This window comes from Rhineura floridana, chromosome 10, assembly GCF_030035675.1.
Source record: "Rhineura floridana isolate rRhiFlo1 chromosome 10, rRhiFlo1.hap2, whole genome shotgun sequence".
In the NCBI taxonomy this organism is placed as follows: Eukaryota; Metazoa; Chordata; class Lepidosauria; order Squamata; family Rhineuridae; genus Rhineura; species Rhineura floridana.
The window spans coordinates 6,553,850-6,573,033 of NC_084489.1; the positions used below are offsets into that span (position 1 = coordinate 6,553,850).

At 44.3% G+C, this 19,184-nt stretch overlaps 1 protein-coding gene across 4 annotated transcripts in view; it reads left to right on the forward strand.

Moving 5' to 3' along the window:
* EGFR (epidermal growth factor receptor) overlaps window positions 1-19,184 on the forward strand; it is a 253,092-nt gene that overhangs the window by 177,109 nt on the left and 56,799 nt on the right. For all 4 annotated transcript variants that reach the window (XM_061586833.1, XM_061586830.1, XM_061586831.1 and 1 more), the window contains exons 13-15: window positions 5,577-5,709; window positions 15,867-15,966; window positions 17,587-17,744. In XM_061586833.1, coding sequence (XP_061442817.1) covers window positions 5,577-5,709; window positions 15,867-15,966; window positions 17,587-17,744 — 391 coding nt within the window. The remainder of the gene's footprint in view (window positions 1-5,576; window positions 5,710-15,866; window positions 15,967-17,586; window positions 17,745-19,184) is intronic.

A 19,184-nucleotide genomic window follows, 5' to 3' on the forward strand; every position in this document is an offset into this window, starting at 1 on the left:
GTTCTTCAGCCAGTTCCTTCAATACTCTAGGATGCAGTTTATCGCACCCTGCCGATTTGTACTCATTCACAGTGATTAGGTATTGACCGTTTATTTATCAATCTCAAGCTCCAATTCTGCCCCTTCCACTTCATGTTTCCCAGGAGGGTCATAGACCTTCTTTTGGGAGAAGACTGAGCTAAAGTAGGAATTGAGCACTTCTGCCTTTTCTTTGTCATCTGTTATCATTTTGCCATCCTCACTGAGTAGCTGTGCCACCATTTCTTTTCTCTGTCTTTTACTATGGACTTACCTGAAGAAAGCTTGTTTGTTGCTTTTAGCATCCCTCGCTAGCCTCAGCTCATTCTCCGCTTTAGCCTTCCTGACACCATCCCTGCAATTCCGTGATACCTGTCTGTACTCTTCCTTTGTGGCCTGGCCTTCTTTCCACTTCCTGTATGTGTCTTTTTTGTTTTCAGGTCCTCTCTAAGCTTTTTGTGAAGCCACATTGGCTTCTTCTGCGGTTTCCCCCCTTTTTTCCTTGTTGGAATTGCTTGCCATTGCGCTTTTAGAATTTCCTTTTTTAGAAACTCCCACCCATCTTGGACTCCTTTTCTCCTTAGGTTCCCTTGCCATGGAACCGTACTTACAATTGTTCCGAGTTTATTAAAACCAGCTTTCCTGAAGCTTTCCAAGCACCACATTCCTTTTATTACTTGCCCCCTTAATTTTAATCCAGATCCTCTTGGTGGAGCTACCAAGCTCATCCTCCTGTGTTTCTGTACAGGGATATATATTTTTAACATATAGCGTGACTCCACCTCCCTTTTTATTCCTTATGTTCTTTTTGAACAAGTTATATCCTTCAATTGCTGTATTCCAGTCATGGGAGTCATCCCACCAAGTTTCAGTTATACCTATCAAGTCGTAATTGCCCTCCTGTATCAAGTTCGTCCTGCTTGTTTCCCATGCTCTGTGCATTAATATACAGACATCGAAGACCATGTGATTTATGGCTTGGCTTCCTTACTGCATTTTTCTGAGGACTGTTACTGGGCCCTATTAGAGCTGATCTCTCTGTTCCTGTTACTGTGCACAAGCCTTCGTCAGTCGTTGCCACCAAGTTTACGTCTCCCTCCCCCTTAGGATTCAGTTTAAAGCCCTCCTGATGAACTTCTCCATGCTGTGGCCAAACACATTCTTCCCAGTCCTTGTGAGATGCAACCCATCACTTGCCAGCAGTCCATCTTCCAGGAAGCATAGCCCATGGTCCCAGAGTCCAGATCTCTCATGTCTGCACCGCCTTCATAGCCATTCATTCACACGAAGTATTTTTCTTTCCCTTTCTACTCCTCTTCTAAGTGCTGGAAGGATGGATGAAAAAGTATCTGGGTCCCAAAGTCCTTGAGTTTCCTTCCCAGAGCTTCATAGTCTGATGTGATTTCTTCATAGCTTCGTTTGGCAGTATCATTTGTTCCCACATGGATGAGGAGAAAGGGATACCTGTCGGTGGGCTTGATGAGTGATGGCAACCCTTCCGTCACATCACTAATCTGTCCTCCTGGTAGACCGCATACCTGGCAAATCCACAGATCTTCTCGGCATACTTAGGTTTCGATCCCTCGCAGTAGGGAGTTTCCCACTACTAGTACTCTTCTCTTCTTGTTGTGGGGCGTGGTTTCATTGCCCCTGCTTGATTGAGCTTCAGCCTCTTGCTCATTGTCGCACCGGGTCTCCTGTAATTCTTCCACCACAGGCTGTCCTCCAGTCTCTTGAGCGGTTGAGAGCGGTTCCATAGTTCCACTGGTGAAGGGTGTCTTCTAGCTGTTCTGCTCCTAACTGTCACCCTTTCCCACGGAGTTTCCTCCACTTTGTTGCTCCTCTCCAAAGCAGTCTCTCTTCTGCTTCCACATGCTGTTGCTCTTCCACCTCCACTTCTCTTTGCTGCTGTTGTTCCAGCATTCTGTCTAAGAACTCCTCATCTTCTCTTATAGTCCTCAGTGTGGCCACCCGCCATTCCAGGCCTCTCACTTTTTCTTCCAACAGTGCCACAAGCAAGGAGAATGAGTAATATTTTTTTTTAGGGACCTCCCCTTGACCACTCCGTCAAACTCCTTTGTCAAACTGCTGTTTGCTCTCCCTGTTTGCGTACTGTCATCAGCGTACTGATGGCAACGCACTCCAAAACTCCAGGTGACCCCACCCAACGGTTTCATGTAGATGTTGAACAGCATGGGGGACAGAACTGACCCCTGCGGAACCCTATACTGGAGAATCCATGGGGCCGAGTAATGTTCCCCAAGCACCACCTTCTGGAGCCGACCTGCCAAGTAGGAGCAGAACCACCGCCAAGCAGTGCCTCCCACTCCCAACTCAGCCAGTTGTCCCAGAAGGTTACCATGGTCGATGGTATCAAAAGCCGCTGAGAGATCAAGGAGAATCGGCAGAGTCACACTCCCCCTGTCTCTCTCCCAACAGAGGTCATCATACAGGGTGACAAAGGCTGTTTCTGTGCCAAAACCAGGCCTGAAACGTGACTGAAATGGATCCAGATAATCGGTCTCATCCAAGAGTGTCGGGAGCTGGCCTGCAATGTAGACTGAACTTAAAATAACCTTGTTTGTTCCTTGTGTTATTAAATAAATAGTTTTGGTTTAACAACAAGCCTGATCTTTGGCTGGGATATTACAGACCACAATGGTGGGCAGAGCAAATACCAAAGCTGGGAACACTATCAATGGTGGCAGCGGTGAAAGGATAGTGTAACGGCAGCAGGTATCCAAAAGCAACCCAGGGCTGTAATCTTTAAAGGCAGAAAGATACAGGGGGGTTGTGGCCTGTAAGTACACCCAGAAAATACATAGCAATCTGAGGAAGAGACTAAGGCACAGTCTCAGGGCAGTATTGCGTTACAGAGTGTCAGGTGGTGGCGCCCAGTAGTGGGATCGTGAGAGACCTGTGGTGGGGTCAGTGTGAGAGATCCATTACGAGACCAGACCCAGAGTAGGAGTCTGACAGTACACTTGCCCATTATCTTCAAAGGCCCTACTCTGATACTCCCCCTTTCCCAGTGTAGGAGGGTCACAACCAAAGAGAGAGAGCCTTTTCTGCGGTGGTGTCTCATTTGTGGAAAACTCTTCTCAAATACACTTGCATTGTACCAGCCTTATTGACTTTTAGCAGGCCTGGCACCAGCATTTGGCCAGGTCAGGCACTGGCTGTGGATTCCAAGGGCTCAGAAGGGTCCCTCACTGGCCAGCCTGCCGCCCCCTACCCCACCCACCCACCCACCATGTCTGTCAGGATAGTGTGTGGACACCATTTGAGTGCCAAACTATGCTCCCATTTGTGGTGGTCGCCTAGCCACCCACTTCTACCTCCCTGTTGTCTCACTTGCCCTCTGAGAAAGGGCCACGGGGACCTCCTCAGGCATTACGTGTAAGATGGGCTGGAAAATGTGTACGCAGCCATGGTTTGCTACAGCGACAAGGAAGGCCTTTCAAACTTTTTTAAAAATCCAAAGATTATAATCTTTCTAGCTGCCATGATAGACCGAAGTGACTGCACAGGCATTCTCATGGCCATCTTGGGCCAGAATGCCTGGCTCCGAAGGAGGGCTCCTCTTTAGTCATTTCTTAGATTTCAGGACATGGCAAAGAAGATGCAAATACTGCCACTGCAATCACAGCAGGGAATAACGTTTTAATTAAAAGCAAGAGATGGGATAGAAGGAGGGAGAGAGAGAAATGGTGGAGGGGAAGGGGGGTGCTGATGCCGCCAGAAAGAGTAATATGATGACATGAGGGATACTGGTGGGAGAGGGCGTCAATCTGACCGTTGTGAGGGCCTCCTGAAGTCTGGCACCAGGGTCGAGGTCAAGGCTCAGCTTGAGCTTCCCATGGTGGATTTGTTTTCTGCTGCTGCTGCTATTTGGCATTACTGCTATTTTACTTATAAGGAATTTATTATTATCAATAAATTTTATTGATTTTTGTTTGTTGATTGGTTTTGTGTTTTTCTTTATTATTGACTACCTCGAATGTTTTCACACTGGAGATGTGATATAAATATTTTAAATAATTAGGACTAGGACACTCAGCTTGTGACAGAAGTGCAATCGGGGCCAGACATTTTGTTGGATTATACACAACATTAAGAGGGTAACCTCTAACATATGCACACCCTGAGCTTCTCTGATGCTGCCTGGCCCCTTCCTTCCATATAAGTCTTCCAAATCACCCTCCAGCAGGCATATTTTTTCTGCACACAACAGAATGAAGTTTATGATGCATCTGGTAGTCCACCAAGGTGTCCCTTCAGCTTCATTGCCATCAAGCTAAATGGAAACCCACATGGTCATTTGGCCCTCCACAACATCATCATTAGAAGAAGGCTAACTCTAAGTTTATGTGGGATTCTGTAGAGCTGGGGAAGTTGCCATGCTGATAATTTGCATATAAAAGGAAATACAGGAATACCCCGCATTAACGTACGCAATGGGTCCAGAGCGAGTACGTAAACCGAAAATGTACTTAAAGTGAAGCACTACTTTTTTTCACTTGTGGCGCCACTGTGCCACCTCTCCTTCATGCGGAGCCTCAAAGCCCTGCGCTAAAGCCTCTGCTGCTGCGCTGCTGCGTTTCTGCTGATGCGCCGCCATGCCTCCCAGCTGATTTGCGGTCGCACAATCGCGTCTCTTTCCACCCCCCCACGCACCGAAAGAACAGGCCACAACCAAAGGTTAAGTGTCCATTCTTGTGAAGCGAGTGTACATAAACAGGTGAATGGTGCTACTGTAAGAATATCCGTACTCGCGAGTGTCCTTAAAGTGAAGGTCCGTATAGCGGGGTATTCCTGTATGTTGTGGAGATCAGATGGCTGAGAGTGCTGCTAGATAGCATGATGTGGCATTATGAATAGATTTGATTTGATTTTGATTTTAATATTTCTACCCTGCCTTTCTGCTAAAAGGCCCTCAAGACGGCTTACAAAAGAGCACCAATATAAAGATACACCAATGAAACATCAATAATACATCAATAGAACAAAACAATACAATTTGCAATACATTTGGTGCAGGAGTGCTATCTGGGAGTCTGCCAAATATATTGCTCCTGCAGGATTGTGGCAACGTCACTAGACAAGAGACCCTCTCACATCTCGCATGCATCAAGATTGAAAATGTCACGTACAAAACCTGCCTGGGTGCGCAAATCTAGTTTCATCGTTGTTTGGATCAAGGCCTCTCTTAAGTCCTGATAATAAACCTTTCTTCACATTTCCTGCAATGTTTACAGTTTTTGTAGTATACCAATAATGTGTTGTTCTTTTTTAAAAAGAAAATTAATCCTATTTTCCCCAACTGGCAAAAACTAAGATATGTACCTTTGAAGGCAGTAGATTGCATTTCCATCTCTAACACTGGATATATTTGAAATAATGGGTTGAATAAAATTAAGGCATGCTAACCACCTGAATGTTAGCAATTTATTTAATTTAATATTACTGCGAATTTAATTGTGCCCTTGATGCTTCTTCTCATTAGTGACTTTGACACCATCTTTTGATACTGATATTTATTTTTTTGTCTCTGTTAGCTGCTGCAGCACAAACTTGTCATCCCCTCTGCTCGGATGAAGGCTGCTGGGGCGCAGGAACCTTCCAGTGCTTTTCTTGCCGTTACTTTAATCGCCAACGGGAGTGTGTAAAAGAGTGCAACATTGTGCAAGGGTAAGTGTTCCATCCATTCTATTTAAATAAGATGTAAGAATCCAAATCCTATCTCTGTTAGCTTCCATGTGTGCCCAGGCGCTCTGCATTTTGCTGAACCAGAACAAGAGATGGAGACTGTGTGTTACTGTACAGGGACTGCATATAACATCACATTACAGCCAAATCCTGAAAGAACCTATATCTTAGGAGACAGATCCTAGGAGAAGGAAGCCTATAGAAAGCTAGTTTTCAACACCACCCTAGCAGGAAAGCTTCAGGGGACACTGTAAACAAGGCTAAATTCCAGTCGGAGAGAAGGGGAAAAAGGAAACCCCACCAATACATACAGGGAGAGTCAGCTCAGTCCTTGCTAAAAAGGGCAGCTTTAGCCTTCCTTAAACACAACCACAAGCTCTGTTTCCCTAGGTTAAAGAAAGGTCAGGCTGTTCTAGGTGGAACAACAAACAAAAAAGACTTGCCTGGAAGTCGCAGCCCCTTGCTTAGATTAAAAGCAGCCAAAAGCTTAAACAGCCCCGCCCCTCGCTCAGGAAGGAAGCCTGCCTTCCTGCCTTCAAAGGAGGGAAGCCTGAGATACTCCTAAAGAGTTAAGCCCCAGCTGATAGTTGAGCCATCAGCCTCAATTAACACATCATTGGCTGGCAGCAGTAGCTGGGAGGAACCAGCCACACATATAAATTCAGAGCACCCTAGCGAGGGAGCCTGCTCCACGAGCTAGAGGGAGCCCCAGCTGACGAAGCGTCAAGGCCCCAGCTGACGAAGCGTCAAGGCCCCAGCTGACAACGCATCAAGGCCCCAGCTGACAACGCGTCAAGGCCCCAGCTGACAACGCGTCAAGGCGAGTTAAGCAGCAGAGCGAGTTCGGCAGCAGGGCGAGGAAGCCGGGCCCCCCTACTCTGCCCATCTGTTCCCTGACCTCAACTGAACCGCAGTTTCTAACTCATTGATGTAATAAACCTTAAACAAAACTATGCAGGTAAGAAGCCAGCAGGGGTGTGGGGGCTTTCCAGTGTTTTGCACCGCCTGCAGTATGTATGACTATCTGCCTGTTGGACAGAAGTTGTGGGTGTGCTCTCGGTGCAATGAGCTCCTGGCTTTCCGGGAATGACTTCATTTCCTTGAGGCCAAGGTGGAGGACCTGGAAAAGCTGAGAGAGGCAGAGAGGTGTGTGGAGGAGGCCTTCAGGGACGTTATAGCTGTGTCCCACTCCAACGATGATAGCTCTTCTGCTATCATGGAGAACGATGGTCTCAGGGAAGGAGAGCATCCAGCTGAGGAAGAGGGAAACGATCCCTTAGAAGGGACCCATTCCTTGGGGGATGAGCAGCTATCCTCTCGTGCCGAGGATATATCTCCAGGGGGTGGAGGGATCCTTGTAGTGGGTGATTCAATCATTAGGAACATAGACAGTGGGGTGTGTGATGGGCGTGTAGACCGCAAGGTGTTTTGCCTGCCTGGTGCGAAGGTTGCGGATATCGCCCATCGTTTAGATAGTTTGGTAGACAGTGCTGGGGAGGAGTCAGTGGTCATGGTGCACATTGGCACCAACGACATGGAGAAATGCAGCCGTGAGGTCCTGGAAGCAAAATTTAGGTTGCTAGGTAGGATGCTGAAAGCCAGGACCTCCAAGGTGGCTTTCTCTGAAATGCTACCGGTTCCACGCGCAGGACCAGCCAGACAGGCTCAGCTTTGCAGTCTCAATGCGTGGATGAGACGATGGTGTCGGTGGAAGGGTTTGGATTTGTTAGGCACTGGGGAACATTTTGGGACAAGCCGGGCCTGTACAAAAGGGACGGGCTCCACTTGAACCAGAATAGAACCAGACTGCTGGCACTTAAAATTAAAAAGGTAGCAGAGCAGCTTTTAAACTGACTGAGGGGGGAAACCCGACAGGAGCTGAGAAACGTCCGGTTTGGAATAAACCTCCCCCCTGGGATAAAGACCAAAGAAATGATGAAATTTTAAAAGGGGTAGGCCTAGAAGTAGGCATTGTGAGAGCAGGGGCACAGGATATAAATTCAGAAGAGCAAAATTACCACAGGCCAAACCACAAGTGCCAAAGACACTTGAAGAGAGACACTGCTTACAAGTGCCTGTACGCTAATGCTAGGAGCCTCTGAACCAAGATGGGAGAACTGGAGTGCTTGATCTTAGAGGAGAGCATTGATACAGTGAGCATAACAGAGACCTGGTGGAATGGAGAAAACCAGTGGGATACGGTTATCCCTGGATATAAACTATATCGGAAGGACAGGGAAGGACGTATTGGTGGCGGAGTCGCTCTATACATGAAAGAAGGCATTGAATCCAGCAAGCTCGAAACCCCAAAAGAGGCGGACTCCTCCACAGAATTGTTGTGGGTGGTGATACCATGCCCCAGGAGGGATTTAATTCTTCGAACAATCTATCGTCCCCCTGATCAAAATGCTCAGGGAGACCTTGAGATGAGATATGAAATTGAGGAAGCATCCAAACTAGGAAATGTGGTAGTAATGGGTGACTTCAACTACCCAGACATAGACTGGCCGCATATGTGTTCCAGTCATGACAAAGAAGCAAAATTTCTAGATATTCTAAATGACTATGCCCTAGACCAGTTGGTCATGGAACCGACCAGAGGGACGGCAACCCTGGAATTAATCCTCAGTGGGGACCAGGACCTGGTGCGAGATGTAAGTGTTGAACCGATTGGGAGCAGTGACCACAGTGCCATTAAATTAAACATACATGTAAATGGCCAATTGCCAAGAAAATCCAACACGGTCACATTTGACTTCAAAAGAGGAAACTTCACAAAAATGAGGGGATTGGTAAAAAGAAAGCTGAAAAACAAAGTCCAGAGGGTCACATCACTCGAAAATGTTTGGAAGTTGTTTAAAAACACTATATTAGAAGCTCAACTGGAGTGCATACCGCAGATAGAAAAGGTACCGCTAGGGCCAAGAAGATGCCAGCATGGTTAACGAGCAAAGTCAAGGAACCTCTTAGAGGCAAAAAGTCTTCCTTCAGAAAATGGAAGTCTTGTCCGAATGAAGAAAATAAAAAAGAACACAAACTCTGGCAAAAGAAATGCAAGAAGACAATAAGGGATGCTAAAAAAGAATTTGAGGAGCACATTGGTAAGAACATAAAAACCAACAACAAAAAATTCTATAAATACATTCAAAGCAGGAGACCATCTAGGGAGGCGATTGGACCCTTGGATGATAAGGGAGTCAAAGGTGTCCTAAAGAACGATCAGGAGATTGCAGAGAAGCTAAATGAATTCTTTGCGTCTGTCTTCACAGTGGAAGATATAGGGCAGATCCCTGAACCTGAACTAAAATTTGCAGGAAGGGATTCTGAGGAACTGAGACAAATAGTGGTAACGAGAGAGAAGTTCTAGGCTTAATGGACAATGTAAAAACTGACAAATCACCGGGCCCGGATGGCATCCACCCGAGAGTTCTCAAAGAACTCAAAGGTGAAATTGCTGATCTGCTAACTAAAATATGTAACTTGTCCCTCGGGTCCTCCTCCGTGCCTGAGGACTGGAAAGTGGCAAATGTAACACCAATCTTCAAAAAGGGATCCAGAGGGGATCCCGGAAATTACAGGACAGTTAGCTTAACGTCTGTCCCTGGAAAACTGGTAGAAAGTATGATTAAAGCTAGATTAACTAAGCACATAGAAGAACAAGCCTTGCTGAAGCAGAGCCAGCATGGCTTCTGCAAGGGAAAGTCCTGTCTCAGTAACCTATTAGAATTCTTTGAGAGTGTCAACAAGCATATAGATAGAGGTGATCCAGTGGACATAGTGTACTTAGACTTTCAGAAAGCGTTTGACAAGGTACCTCACCAAAGGCTTCTGAGGAAGCTTAGCAGTCATGGAATAAGAGGAGAGGTCCTCTTGTGGATAAGGAATTTGTTAAGAAGCAGAAAGCAGAGAGTAGGAATAAACGGACAGTTCTCCCAATGGAGGGCTGTAGAAAGTGGAGTCCCTCAAGGATCGGTATTGAGACCTGTACTTTTCAACTTGTTCATAAATGACCTAGAATTAGGAGTGAGCAGTGAAGTGGCCAAGTTTGCTGACGACACTAAATTGTTCAGGGTTGTTAAAACAAAAAGGGATTGCGAAGAGCTCCAAAAAGACCTCTCCAAACTGAGTGAATGGGCGGAAAAATGGCAAATGCAATTCAATATAAACAAGTGTAAAATTATGCATATTGGAGCAAAAAATCTTCATTTCACATATATGCTCATGGAGTCTGAACTGGCGGTGACCGACCAGGAGAGAGACCTCAGGGTTGTAGTGGACAGCACGATGAAAATGTCGACCCAGTGTGAGGCATCTGTGAAAAAGGCAAATTCCATGCTAGGGATAATTAGGAAAGGTATTGAAAATAAAACAGCCGATATCATAATGGCGTTGTATAAATCTATGGTGCGGCCGCATTTGGAATACTGTGTACAGTTCTGGTCGCCTCATCTCAAAAAGGATATTAGAGAGTTGGAAAAGGTTCAGAAGAGGGCAACCAGAATGATCAAGGGGATGGAGCGACTCCCTTACGAGGAAAGGTTGCAGCATTTGGGGCTTTTTAGTTTAGAGAAAAGGCGGGTCAGAGGAGACATGATAGAAGTGTATAAAATTATGCATGGCATTGAGAAAGTGGATAGAGAAAAGTTCTTCTCCCTCTCTCATAATACTAGAACTCGTGGACATTCAAAGAAGCTGAATGTTGGAAGATTCAGGACAGACAAAAGGAAGTACTTCTTTACTCAGCGCATAGTTAAACTATGGAATTTGCTCCCACAAGATGCAGTAATGGCCACCAGCTTGGATGGCTTTAAAAGAAGATTAGACAAATTCATGGAGGACAGGGCTATCAATGGCTACTAGCCGTGATGGCTGTGCTCTGCCACCCTAGTCAGAGGCAGCATGCTTCTGAAAACCAGTTGCCGGAAGCCTCAGGAGGGGAGAGTGTCCTTGCACCCGGGTCCTGCTTGCGGGCTTCCCCCACGCACCTGGTTGGCCACTGTGAGAACACAGTGATGCTGGACTAGATGGGCCACTGGCCTGATCCAGCAGGCTCTTCTTATGTTCTTATTAGCACAGGTAGATAAATATAACAGAAATTATAAGGACTGTAAATCAAATATAGCTGTGCCAATTGTTTTACTACCACAGGGAGAGGAGAGGAGAGGAAAGGGAAGATAAGTAAGATCTAGAGTGTCTGGCGATTCATACAGCTGGAGGGAAGAGAGGTAGCCTGGCCTGGGAACGGTTCTCTCCAGCACACAGCCGCTAGAGATATCAGGGATGATGAAGGGGAATGGTACTGTCTTTTCCCTGCTGCTGCCTTCCTACTAAGCCTCGTTACCTGCTGCTCATCAAACGTGTCCAAGTTCAGATAGCCTCTAGCCTGGAGGACAACCCTAGTCAGCTTTTTCAGCAAGGCAACCAACCCCCTTCAAGAACGTTATCAAAGTTATCAAAAAAGTTGATAAGATCCATGTGTAACAATTTGAGACCCATTTGCAGTGGGGATAAAGCCAGAGCTGGAGACTGAGGCACTGGCAGAAATATAATTCTAGAAAAATTGTAAATACTAGGTCCCCAAAACTGGCCACATAATGACAGTGCCACAACATATGCAGTAGTGTACCCCACTCAGTACAGCCCCTCCAGCAGTTGGGGGACATAACTGTGTTCATATAACTCAAACAAACTGGAATCAGGTGCCAACAATGAATCACCTTCAGCATAGCTTCCCAGGGTGAAATCTTGAAACAATGAAACTTGGTATCTTTTATCCCAATTATATTAGTGAGTTCAAGATTTCACCATGTTTTTCTCTCTGTTGCAAATATTTTTTCTTTAATTGCTGTAATCAGAAGTTCTGTTCAGATGCTCCTGCTTGGATACTCCCTTCATTTTCTTATATTTTAATGATGTAATTATAAATACAGAAAACTGCATACAAACCATAAGTTATACACGAATAAATAGTATGGGACAACAAAAGACATCTCAAAAGTCCCTGTTTTTCAAAAGCAACTTGCATTACTGACATGAGGGTTACTGTTTAAGAAGTGCAAATGCAAAGGCCCCTTGGATATATGGAACTTGTGCAGTCCTTTGGATCCCAGCCAATGATTGTGATCCTGATTAACAAGAATAATGTGTTGTTCTTCTCTGATACCAAGTATGCAATGTTGACTCCTCCACATATCGTGGAACGTATTTTCCTTTGTTTTCCTTCTGCTATGTCTGTCCAAAGGTGTTTGGCTAGGCTAAACAAGAACAACAAAACCAGAATACGCACTGTATGTAAACTTTTCAAACAACTTTTTCAGAAGCTACCTTTAAAAAAAAAACCCTCCAGGTGATGCTTTGACCTACATGGCAAATTTGATATTTTCACATCAAATTATGAACAGACATAGTTTAATTAGTGGCAAGTTATTTGACATGTAATAGCTGAGCCATCTGCTCCCAATGTTTATATTTTAATAATTCACTGTGTGCTTCCCATAATGTTTGAATTTAATTATCAGCTGATTAACCAACATAATTCAGTCACTTTTTTAAAAATGGCACTGTGATTTCCCCCTCAAGGGTGGGTTTGCATGCAGCCCCTAAACACAGGGTGTAAATCTGGCAAAGTATGAGGGTGATGCTCAGGCGCCCCCATGTGAAGAATCTTTTAATGTGAATTGAAAATAATGCTTATAAATATGTGTCCCACTCAAATGATCCATATACAGTGAACAAGCAGTACTTGCATAAGCATTTATAGGTATAAGCCTTGAAAGGATTTGCATGTAGTAGTGGAGGGCGTGTACGATTGAAGCTCACTTTCACACCTCTCTGCACAAGTTGGGAAAAAGAATCATTGCTCTGAGGTAGAGCATACGCTTTGCATGAAGAAGGTCCCAGTTTTAGTTCATGGTATCCTCCAGTTAAAGGATCAGATAGCAAATGATGGGAATGGCCTCTGCCTCCTAAGACCATGGAGAGCTACTGTCAGCCACGGTAGACAGTGCTGGGCTTAACAGACCAGTAGACAATACTGGGCTACAGGGACAAAATAGCCTGCCACTATATAAGACAGCTTCCTGTGCCAAACTCAACCAATCAGCCATATATTATGACCTGCCAGATACCTGGCAACCTCCATTCCTGCTTTCCAGTCCAAGGAAAGAAGCAGAAATGGGGATCCCCTAATGGCTTGCACTCAGTTTGGAGGGTCACAGGTTGGAGCCACTCTGTGAACTGAAATGCTGCTTGTTATCTGTGCGGTCTGAATTTCCAGCTTCTTTGAATGGGGAAGGTGTTTAACATGGGCATTTTTGTGCCCCCAATTAACTGTTTGGCATAGCTGATTAGATGAAATCCTAAATGTAGGAACAGGAACACATAAGTCCTTTTGCTTTGTATTTAGTTTAACTCTGGGATAAAGCAAGTGAATTGATTTGTTCATTAGATGATCTGAATTACGATACACAGTGCCTTGCAAAAGTAATTAGACCCCTGACCAATGCTCTCGTATTACTGAATTACAAATGGTATGTTGTAATTTCGTTCTTTATGATATTTTATTTTGAAACACTAAAACTCAAAATCAATCATTGTAAGGTGACATTGGTTTTATGTTGGGAAATGTTTGTAAGACACATAAAAAACTGAAACATGTTGCTTGCACAAGTATTCAACCCCTGTGCTGTGGAAGCTCCCAGTTTACACTGATGGAAGCAATTGCCCTATTGGGGACACAATTACCTTACTATTGGCCTCCACCTGTGAACCATGAAAGTTGGTGTCACATTGTCAGGATAAAAACCCCACTGTTGAAGGATCTTTGGTCAGGCTGTGGATCTGAAGGAAAATAAAGACCAAGGAGCATTCTACAGAAGTGAGAGAGAATGTAATATAAATGCATAGATTAGGAAAAGGGTACAAAATAATATCCAAGTGTTTGGATATCCCAGTGAGCACAGTTGGATCAATAATTAGGAAGTGGAAGTTGCATCACACCACCCAGGCACTGCCAAGAAAAGGCCGTCCTTCAAAACTCAGCACCAGAACAAGGAGACTTGTGAGAGAAGCCACAGAGAGGCCAGCAATCACTTTGCAGGAGCTACAGAGTTCAGGGGCTGTGAGGTGAGTAATGGTGCACCAGTTAACCATATCAAGAACTCTGCATAACACTGGCCTGTATGGGAGGATGGTAAGAAAGAAGTTGTTCCTCAAAAGGTACCCTTTGAAAGCACGCCTGGAGTTTGCCAGAAAGCATGAGTGTGCCCCAGTGGCAATGTGAGAAAAGGTTTTGTGGTCAGTTGAGATCAAGATAGAGCTTTTTGGCGACAACTCAAAGTGTTATGTGTTGTGCAAACATACCACTGCCCATGCCTCAAGACACACCATCCCTACCTACAGTGTAGTATGGTGGTGGCAGCATCATGCTGTGGGGATGATTCTCGTCAGCAGGGACTGGGCATCTTGTAAAATCAAAGGAAGAATGGATGGAGCAAAATACAGGGAAATACTGCAAGAGAACCTGCTTTAGTCCACTAAAAAACCTGAAAAAACTTAGGAGGAAATTCACTTTTCAGCAGGACAATGATCACACAAGGCCAAAGCAACATTGGAGTGGCTCAAGAACAAAAAGGTGAATGTTCTGTAGTGGCCCAGTCAAAGCCTTTGAAAATTATGGTCCACAAGCAATGCCGAACCAACCTGCATGACCTGGGGTGAATCTGGCAAGAAGAATGGGCCGAAATCCCTCCAACACTGTGTGCAAAGTTGGTACATACCTACCCCAAAAGACTTAAAGCTGTTATTGCAGCAAAAGGTGGCGCTACTAAATATTAATGTGTGGGGGTTGAATACTTATGCAAGCAACACGTTTCAGTTTTTTATGTTTCTTACAAACATTTCCCAACATAAAACCAACTTCACCTTACAATAATTGATGTTGAGTTTCAGTGTTTCAAAATAAAATATACAGAATGAAATTACAATGTACCATTTGTAATTCAGTAATATGAGAGCATTGGTCAGGGGTCTGATTACTTTTGCACGGCACTGTATTACATCTTCTGCTATTTTTTCTCTCTAATCATACTTTCAGTTCTTTTGACAAAATTGTATTGTCTTCCATAACTGTCAGGAATGTTTTTGACATAGGGCATTGTTAAATAATACATTTTGTGTCCCTGATTGCTGATATAAGCCAAATGAATATATATCTTACTGTATTATATTTTTGAAAGCATCACGCTACCTGTAAACTCTTTTGCACAGGCAACTGGAGGGGGACGGCGGGGGAGGGGAAGATTTGGCAACCAGGGGGGAGGTGACAGAGGTTTGGTGAATGGTGGGAGTGGAGTTGGTGGGAGGAGGGCTGGGAGGTGCCTGGTAGAGACTCTGCAGGATGGAGGAGTTCTGGATGCACCTGGCAGAGGGGGAGGCTTGGGGTGCTGTAGGGTGGGGTGCAGGCAAATAGGTGAGCAAAGGGAGCAGGAGTGGTATCCCCTAGTGTATGTGTATGTAATCACATCTGTCAGCTGTGGGCACCTTAGTATTTTGCCTGATGATGCATGGTCAAGCAGCCAGATGGGCGACTAATAAATATAATATAATAATAATATAATAATAGTAGGAAGGGGTGGCTATACCACAATTCTCCAGGATTACCAGGAAGAAGTTATAGTTTCTTAGTTCTGGAGGAATGTGTAGTTAGCACATTAGTGCAAGGAGGGCACCATGGAAGCTAACTATTGTTTAGTGCTAGGGATCTTATTGCCCCTCCTCAGTTCAGCAGACGACATGGTCAGTTTTTCCTGCTTGAAATAAATACATATATACATGCATACATACTTTGGCACTATCACATTTTTGGTCTTTGAAGATAATGGGATTGTCTGTCCGGGTTGTCAGTGTGACAGAGTACCCTACCACAATTATTAGGGTGACTGAGTGTCATAGCAATGGAAGAGACAGAACAGGCTTCTTACAGTGTTTCCTTTTCCACTGCTATATCATAGTTCTGTATTCTTTTGTTGTGTAATTATGTGTTTCACCACTGACAAATGCTACATGAATATTAAAGCGCTCTGCAATGGAAAGTAGTATTTGTCAATTATTATTTTTATTTACTTTTCTACCCATTTCAGGGAGCCTCGGGAGTTTGAAAGGCATCAGCAGTGTGTCCAGTGCCATCCAGAGTGCCTGGTGCAAAATTTACCTGAATTCAATGCAACTTGCACAGGACCTGTAAGTGCATATTATCTTGCAATCTTATTTTTAACAATGCTACAGTTGTCCCAATCCACAAACCAATGTGTGCTCAGATATATGCAATGTAACAGGAAGAAGGTATCGGTAAATCTATCAGGGGACGGGGGCTGAGAGCTCATGTAAGAGTTGGAGCACAGTAGCAAACAAATTGGAAAGGTAATGAGGAGAAGCTGTTGACAAGCCAGCCAGCAGTCTCTTCCCACTTCCTTTCAGCTGGGAGGCTGGAGGCAATTCATCTATTCAGTACCCATTAGTATCAAATAGGGATGGGATCCAGTGGCTGGTGCCACTTCAGAAGCATTCTGTCAACCCAACAGAGAGTATCAATTTGAGTTTATCAACTATCCATTGCTTTTACCAGTCCAATTTTTTCCTCCCCAAAAATATCAATATTAATATAGATAATTTGAAAGGAAAGCGGCTTCACCACTTCCTTCTCCTCTATTATAGGCTATTATAGGCTTGGCTTGCTTTCTCCCCCCTTGGAGCTTGGATTATTCGAGTGGAGGTGCATGGGGGGAGAGAGATGTACCGCTGTGTCATGCCTTGAGGAAAATCAATTTAAGAACAGTATATTTGAGGAGGAAAAATCTGGTGTTGGGGGGAAGCCACTGAAGTTTGGAGCATGTAGGATCACTCCACAAAGATGGAGAATATGCAGACCACTGAAAATTCTGGTGCTAAATTACTGTTATTATCATTTATTTATATAGCGCCATCAGGCACATGGCACTGTACATAAAACAATAAAAACAAGTCCATGCCCTAAAAGCCATATAATCTAAATAAAATAAAATGAGGACAACAAAGAAAGGGAGGGGAAACAGAGGACGAAGCAAATACACATAGTCTAGGTATCCAAATTATAGAAAATAAAAAATTAAGTTGAAATTCAGCTGAATTCTCATTCATCCCTAGTATCAAATGCATGAAGAGACCCGTAAGAACGTGCTGGGTAGCCTTGTCCCCAAGACACTGATAGCATGGTGTTCATGTCCCCAGCCAGTACACAATCAGCATCAGTCTGAAGGAGACATGGAATAAATGAATGAATGAATGAATGAGTTTGGGTGAGCATTAGAAGCCTCCAATTCCAGCAGAAGACTTGAATGGGTGCAGCATCAGAAAACAGCCCCTGTGCAAAATGAATGGAGAGGGTCTGTTGCACTAATAATTTATTATTGCTTGGAAAGCTGAATTAATGACTCATTTCTCAATTCTGATTACAGAAAAAGTTCCTAATGGCTTCTAGATGCAGTTGGGAACTATTATGAAAGGAACAGATTCCTCCCTGCCCTGACCCCAATCAATTCACCTACTTCTGAAAAATTAAGACTTCTTCAAATGGGAAAATCAATTTATTTAGCATTAGATAAACTTTGAAATATCAGCTCAGCAGTGCTGAGTAATCGGTTTGTTCTTAAAAAAATCTTTAGTACCAAATATGAGGGATTTTAAAGGTAAAAAAAATGCATAAACACAAAGGAGATGTGCACGGATCAGAAAGTTAGTAGGATAATGAAATAATAAGCTATATAAAAACTGCTTGAAAACTCATAATTACTTTATATCTACAATGTCTTATATCTTATACAGGGTCCAGACAATTGCCTGAAGTGTGCCCACTTTAAAGATGGTCCTCACTGTGTTAAGACTTGCCCTGCTGGCATTTTGGGTGAAAATGATACAATAGTCTGGAAATATGCAGATGGAAATTCAATGTGTCAGCTATGTCATCCAAACTGTGTTCGGGGGTGAGTAGAAATGCTTAAATTGACAAACAAATTGAAGTAATGAGTTTAAATATTTAAGGCTGCAATCCAATTCACACTTACTTGGGAGTAAGTCCATTTTATTCAGTGGAGCTTCCTTCTGAGTAGACATGTATTGGATTGCAGCCTAAATGTAATAAAATAGATTTAGCGCATGTGTGTGTGTTGGGGAAGCATAAAAAGAGAATAGTCAAGAGTGGAACCACTGAATCTACTACACAGAAAAATACGAATTTTGCCTAAACAGACCTTTCTTCATGTTTATTTTAAGAGATTTCATTAGATATGGTATCCTGTATATTTTTCCCCATAGGGCAAGGAAGACAGAGATTTGGGGAGATTATAATCAAGAAAATGATGTGGAGGAAAGGGTTAAAAAAACCCTCTTCCAGTGCCAGAGTCCTGTTCTGATTTGGGCCCCACTCTTACAAGCTGTTAATGCTTGTAAACATCTTGAGATATGGGCTGCAATCCAATACATACGCCTACTCAGAAGTAACCTCCATTGGGTTCAGTGAGACTTACACCCAGGTAAGTGTGTATAGGATTGCAGCCATAATAATCTAATTGCATGTAGGCAGGCCAAAACAAGTCCAAATTTTGAGAACGTTAGGACTATACTGACACCTGGTGGATGGTTAATATAATGTGTTTAGGGGCTCACTAATAGATTGCCTAAAAACAGACCTAAACCAGCCCAATTTCCCTGCTTTTCAAAGTTAAGAAATGGGATCCTGTGCAAGTTTGCTGAGAATGAATTGATCATTTGCATGCTTATTGAATTCAGAGGGATTTGCTCCCCTGCAATCACGCTTAAGATAGGTGAAACTGACCACAGGGGATGGGGAGGGGAAGAAGGGGAGGGGAGCAGGCAGGAGGGAGAGGAGGAGGTCAGGTTTGATCATTTGCATGCTTATTGAGTTCAGTGGGATTTACTCCTCTGCAGTCATGCTTAGGATAGGTAAAACTGACCATGGGGAGAGAGGCCTGGAGTGGGCAGGGGAGGAGAACGAAGAAAGAGGGGAAGGTGGGGAAAGGCAGGTCTGATCATTTGCATGCTTATTGAGTTCAATGGGATTTACTCCTCTGCAATCATGAGTAGGATAGGTAAAACTGACCATGGGGGGGCAGTGGGGAGGGGGGGAGGGGGAGGGGGATTGGGAGGGGAAGGGAAGGGTGACAGAAGGGAGAGGGAGGGGATAGGAGAGAGGAGGGGAGGGCAGGTTTGATTATTTGCATGCTTTTTGACTTCATTGGGATTTACTCCTGTGCAGTCATGCTTAGAATAGGTGAAACTGACCTGGGGGAGGGGAGGGGGAGGGTGGGGAGGGGGAGGGGGAGGGGAGGAGATTGGGTGGGTGGGCACTGGGCAGAGGGGAAGACACTTTCCATTCCAAAGGGAAAACATTGTGAACAGTATCA